Genomic DNA, 6,071 nt, shown 5'->3' with positions numbered 1-6,071 from the left:
CTTGTGCTAACATGGTTTGTGGGTTCTCTGTAGAGGAGGAAGAAACCAATTTATAGTTTTCTGGCCATGCTGTTGACCATTATCATACCTAATTCTTTCATAGCATGAACTGTGAGCCCAAGATGGTCCAGTGTCCTGTGTCTAAGCCCTTGAACCCACACAGTAACCCAATGAAGAAGATGTAATTCCTAGCCCTAGTCTATGGGTGAAGAACCTGACACACACTGAGGTTCATGGTCTGGTCTCAGGTCGCAGAGGTTTGAAGCTGGAAGTCCGAACCAAGCAGCCTGGATTAGAACTAAGGGCCCGGCCTGGGTACTCTCATACTGGAGTCTTCCGACTCTGGTCTTAATTTCATTTTATAAAGCATTGGATTCAGACTGAGATAATTGCCTCTTAACTCCATGAACCTGGAATGGGATAAAACATGATGTCATCTGTCTACACATGGGCTGATGTTCATTCATCTTTTCCAAAGTCTTGGGGCAGGAGAATCCCGAACCCCTGCCTCCAGGCTGACAGTACCGTGACAGAAGTGAGATACTGACTGTGGCAGCCTCCGTCCCAAATTTCAAATACTTGCAAATTAGTAACACAGTTCTTTCCAACTTTTTTTTTTTATTTGCTTAAATTAACAAAATATAGGTTACATGCCATCTCCAGGTAAACTGCCTGGAGACAGGAAGCAATATTCACAACTTGGGGCGCTAGACACTTGGAGGCTTAGTTTTCACCTGGCAAGCCCAAAATTCTGCAGAAAAAGCAACATTTGCTCAAAATCCAAATATATGAAGGATTTCAAATGTTAGCTTGGTTACATTTTGTTTCAGCAAAGCAGACAAAGATCATAATTCAAAACACAATGTTAATATTTTATTGGATGTCCTTGGGGTTCAATAAATCTAGTATGCACACTGAGCTTTCTCCAGCAGCTACATACATCCAGATATACCCGTTAACTCCTTTTGACTTAGGAAAGGTAGGCTCAAGTGTCATGGCCAAAGGGATATCCAAGTTTTAAAAAATAATGAAAGAAGGACACAAAAATGACAAGGACCATCATAAGCCTGAATCAAAAGGTAAGAGGCAACTATGCTGCTTGGCTGCACTGTTAGCAGATTCAAAGTGGTGGTGGTCAGAAGCCCGGAAAGCATTTATCTCCAATCCATTTCCAGGATTCTATAGTGGGATGAAGAGTTTGGCTTTGGAGTGCTGGTGACCTTGGGTGATATTATTCTTTGGTTTTCTGAGGTGGGCCCCAGGAGCCCTTTTCAGATTTGTATTTGGCTATTCAGATCATGGATCAAGGTTGGCCACACCTTTTCCAAAGTCAGGAAACTGATCAAACATACTGGGATGCCTTTGAGAAGTAAGGGACCGCTACTAGTGGCTGTCTTGGACTAACAGGTATAAAGGAGGGCTGCTGCCTTTTCCATACATGAGACCTGGGGCTAGCTTCACTTTCGGGTCAGTGCTGGGCTGGTTAAAGCCTACTAAGTCTTTTATACCCGGAAGTAGAATCTAGAGCCAGGATGAGCATAGGCCATACTACATTGTGGTTACTTTCCCGGGATCTTCTCCCTCCACGAAGTCTTACTCGGGATGCTATACCACACAGAGGGAGCCTACTGGAATGAAATGGGCCTACGGGCTGGCTATCTCCTTCCTTAGCAGCTCTGGAGGAACCTATGATAAGACTTCCCACTCTTCAAAACATGCTAGACCATTCTCTCCCTGACATAACTGGTTCCTCAAACAGTCCCACAGAATTTGTTTGGGATGGGCTAGATTCTGCTCCCCTAGATTCTCCTGGTTCCTTCTATTCCAACAGGACATACCCAGAAGCACCTGGAAGTATGTGGAACTGTGGTAAGGCACAGCACACAGTAGGTCTTCAACTCTTGGTTTCTGAATGAAGCTTTCTTGGCACTTTTATCAAAGGCACCAAAAAGCTTCATTCATAGTCAATGGAAAGAATCATGCCCATCTGAAGACCTGCAACAATTCTGTGTCCAGAGTTCTGCTTGTGAAACCCAGGGCATTCTCTCCACCATCCATCCCTTTGCAGGTGTTGGGAGCTAGGGATATACTCAAGTGACAGTAGGAAACGCATAAAGCTTTCCTAATTCACAGTGGCAATCATGACAGAGAAAGGAATTTTAGGATGTTGGCAGGAGAAATGGGTGAAAGGTTGTCAAAGCACATAGGCAAAAGGGCGAGGGCCATGGGGACTAGCTTGGCTGATGGGGAAAGCTGCCTGCACTTGGAGCTAGACTGGATCTTCTCAAGGAGTGTGCTGGGCACTCTGGGAGGAGAAGCAGCAAGACAGTCACCAGAACCTGGCTTTACCAAGAATGTTGACACTCAACCAAGAGGCAGGTTTTACCCAAACAGGGTCTGGTACCCACCATGAGTCAGTGACATGGACTCAACCCCCTGGTAATACTGCTTCCCATGGTGGCAGGGTCTAAGATGGCCCAGCATAGCCATCAAATGCTCACAGTTCACTGTGACAACAGTCCAAGCACCTGGGTAAGAATCAGCGTCATCCTGCATCTTTCAACACACTGGTGGCTGCAAACATCACAGGCGTTGTTTTTGTAGTACACACACACACACACACACACACACACACACACACACACACACGTGTATATCTACAGTGTGTGTGTGTGTGTGTGTGTGTGTGTGTGTGTGTGTGTGTGTGTGTTTCCTGGGGAGGGTGACAGAATAAGAACAAAGGTGTAAGTCAGCACTGTGGTGGCTGGTCTCCCATTCTCCTAGTGAGTCTGAAGTCAGGATCAGAACTACGCACAGTGGGAAGGAGTCCCAGGGGACACAGAACTGGGTGCGGCCTACATGATGACAATGTGCTTCTTTTTCAAGAGGCACCTAGAGGTGATTTGGAAACTCCCAGTGCTGGGGCACCACTCCAGATGTGTTAGACCTGAAACCTACAGGGTAAAGCTTCACCATGGGTGGGTTTTGCTTGCTTCTTCCTTCCTTCCTTCCTTCCTTCCTTCCTTCCTTCCTTCCTTCCTTCCTCCCTCCCTCCCTCCCTTCTTCCCTTCCTTTCTCTCCTTCCTTCCTCTCAGAAAGACTTTATTTTGTAGCCCAGGCTGATCTCAAACACGAAGCAATCCTCCTGCCTCAGTCTCCCATGTGCAGGGGTCACAGTTGTGAGTTACCATGCCTAGCTACATCAGTGTTTTTTAAAGGTTCTTGTGGATGGTTCTTATGTGTAACCAGCTCTGAGAGCATAGCTCAGGTCTTGCTTATAGCGATTGGCGAATGATCATTCCTCTACCCTAAATAAGTCAGAGCTTGTTTTAGGGAGAAGTCCTGAACCCCATTTCATAGCCCAAGCCCCCACTGTTCATTGTGGCAACCTCCCTTTCAGTTGCTTTATGGAGCATGAGGCCTGAGAACAAGGTGCCAGTGGTTTCTCTGAGGAAGCTCTTCTTGTGATGGGAATTTGATCTGGAGAGTTGGGACCCCCAAGCATTGTCCAGATATCCACAGGGGTGCTCCAAATCTCCCACTGAACAGGAAAGCTGAAGCAGAACAGAGTATCCAACCAGGGGTCTAAGCAATTTAGTTTCACCTTAGTCAAAACAATTTACCATGCCCTGAAACCCTAGCTCACGTTTGCAGGAACTAAGAACAGTCTTCCCAATAACTCATCTCTTGTATCCTCTCCCATGTTTCTATTATTTAATAGAGGCTATTATTATATACAACTGCTAATAATTTCATCTATGACATTGTAACCTTCATAAATGTAACTAATAGTCACTAATAAGGTAACATGAGCACCACAGTTTTGCAACTAGAAAGACATTTACTCTATTGCATGTTAGAGGAAACGGTTTCTAAAAGCACCTTGAGGTTCAGCTTGCAGTTAGGTATCTAGATGAAAGCACAGTTCAACATAAGGGTGATGTGTAAAGAAAGATCCTCGAGGGGCCCCTGCACCTGTATGAAATTGCTGAGTGCCCAAGGAACAACCTGAGAAGCATTTGTGTTACCGGCACGTTTAGTCTGAGCCATTTGTAAAGACCGGCGCCACTCGCCCGTCCCCAGCAAATGACAGTTCATGCAGAAAGCTATATTTGAACTGCCTAGATCTCATTTTCCAAATGTAATTTTAAAGCCGTCCACTTAGATACCCAAAAGGACTGCTTGTTTTTCCATTTTCCTCTCCAGTAATTCTTTTAAACCCTCATCTCTGTGCTTGAAGTATAAGTAATCGGAAAACGAGGGGCCCTGCCTACCGCTTTGTAACAGCCGGCTGCCCAGGTGCTCCTCTCTGATGGTGCAGTCTATGTCCCTGCCCTCATGGTCATCCACACTCTCCTCCTGATGCTCCTCCGGAGCATCCTGGTCCCTGCATCTTTCCCCGGGGCCCCGGGCCCGAACGGTGTGCTCCTGCTTGGTGGACAGATCCTCCGGCGCACAGAGCTGCTGGCTCTCCGGGGCCAGGCTGGGGCTGTAGGGCTCCACCTCATAGCAGGTGTCCTCCTCCCCTTCCTCCTCCTCCTCCTCCTCTTGGCAGAGGCAGTCTTGTGTGCTGGCCACGTTGGACTGGAACACCGGCCCCTTTGCATTGCGCTTTTGGGAGAGGTCGAACGGCTCCTCCTGCTCCAGGTTCTTCAGGACAGCAGTGGACTGCGCCAGGACGAGTCGTCCCCTGGCCAGACCTGCAGGACCAGAGCAGAATTTACGTGCCCGAGGGAAGCAATGACCAAGGTCCTTTAAGCATCATGGTTGTCCATTTTAAAAACATTAAACACAGGGTGGGGCGGGGTAAGTGGTTCCCATCAAGGACACGGGCATGGGATGCTTGTAATCCATGCAACCCTTTAAGGCAAACCTGGCAACTATGCCCTGACTTAGCAATGTCTCTACTGAGAATTTAAAATATGAAAAAGTAAAGAGCAGGCCAGGAGCAGAGCGTATGTGTGAATTTTTTTCATTATACTGAAAATGTTAAAAAAAAAAAAAAAGTATCTAAATTTTGGTTAAACACATAAATGGTAGAGCCACACAATGAGTTATGTCTGGGTGATAAAGATGGCTACTACAGATCATACATGTATTCTCTATGTATTTTAAGTTAAAATGTATGTTCTAGAATGGATTTCATAAAGCCTGTATTAGATAATATAATATGGGTCCAAAATAGTCAGTCTCTCTCTTCCCCTCCCCCACCACTTTGTGTGATTCTCTTCTCTTTTTTCCTTATCAAAAATGTCTGGTAGGATGTAGGCTCAGATCTCAAAACTGGTGAACTCTGAAGTGATTGCTGCATTTTCTCCTCACTTCTGAAGTATTTCTCATTTTATTTCCACAGAGAGCATTTACTTTACAGCAAATAAATAAAGTAACAACAAAGACAGTTCATCCTCAAAAAAAAAAGACAGACAAACCCAGACTCTTCCTTGTGGCACCCGGGAGGCCACTCTAAGCCTGTGGTCCCCATGCACAGAGAGTAGAGGTTCTCTGAGGAGCTCACAAAGTCCCTGTGTGGGATCACAGATGTCCCTGTGCTGGGCAGGGTCAAGTTTGGATACCAAGAAAGGTGGGCTTAGTGACCATCACTAGGCACAGTGGCTCATTTCATCTCGAGTTCAAGGCCTCAGCCTGTGGTGACCCAAACCAGACTGTAAGGCAAGAGCTTTTCATTAGTTCAGTAAAGACTCAACAGGAGAGACACAAACCCCGGAGCTGGGGCAATAGCAAAATTGCTCTTGAGTGAACAGGAAGAGAAACAACACACTGCAAACACACCGCTGCTGGTGCAGGGTATGCAGGCCGCTTAGTTTGGTCATTGTTGTTTGTTTAAAAAAAAAAAAAATGGAAGAAAAATCCCATGCCATCTAGCAGTAGGACAAGGAGACTCATATAATAAAGACTGAGTTGAAAAGATCTGGGTTCAAATCCTGACTCTGCTTCTTTTTCATTAAGCAACTTTGGAAGCCTCAGATTCTCAACCTGCAAAATGGAAATAATCTAGATGCTCTCCAGCTGGGTGTGGATGTGAGGATTTAAAGAGATAAAGTACTCCGTGC

At 46.0% G+C, this 6,071-nt stretch overlaps 1 protein-coding gene across 1 annotated transcript in view; it reads right to left on the bottom strand.

The window, feature by feature from the left end:
• Positions 1-3,702: 3,702 nt before the first annotated feature.
• Positions 3,703-6,071, bottom strand: part of Znf366 (zinc finger protein 366) — a 59,972-nt gene continuing 57,603 nt past the window's right edge. Inside the window, exon 5 of the mRNA XM_036207384.1 lies at positions 3,703-4,700. Within this exon, the coding sequence (XP_036063277.1) occupies positions 4,162-4,700 (539 nt within the window). The 3' untranslated portion in view covers positions 3,703-4,161. The remainder of the gene's footprint in view (positions 4,701-6,071) is intronic.

This window comes from Onychomys torridus, chromosome 15 (genome assembly GCF_903995425.1).
Source record: "Onychomys torridus chromosome 15, mOncTor1.1, whole genome shotgun sequence".
Lineage (NCBI taxonomy): Eukaryota > Metazoa > Chordata > Mammalia > Rodentia > Cricetidae > Onychomys > Onychomys torridus.
Note: the sequence above shows the minus strand (reverse complement) of the source record. Positions and strands in the feature narration are given on the sequence as shown.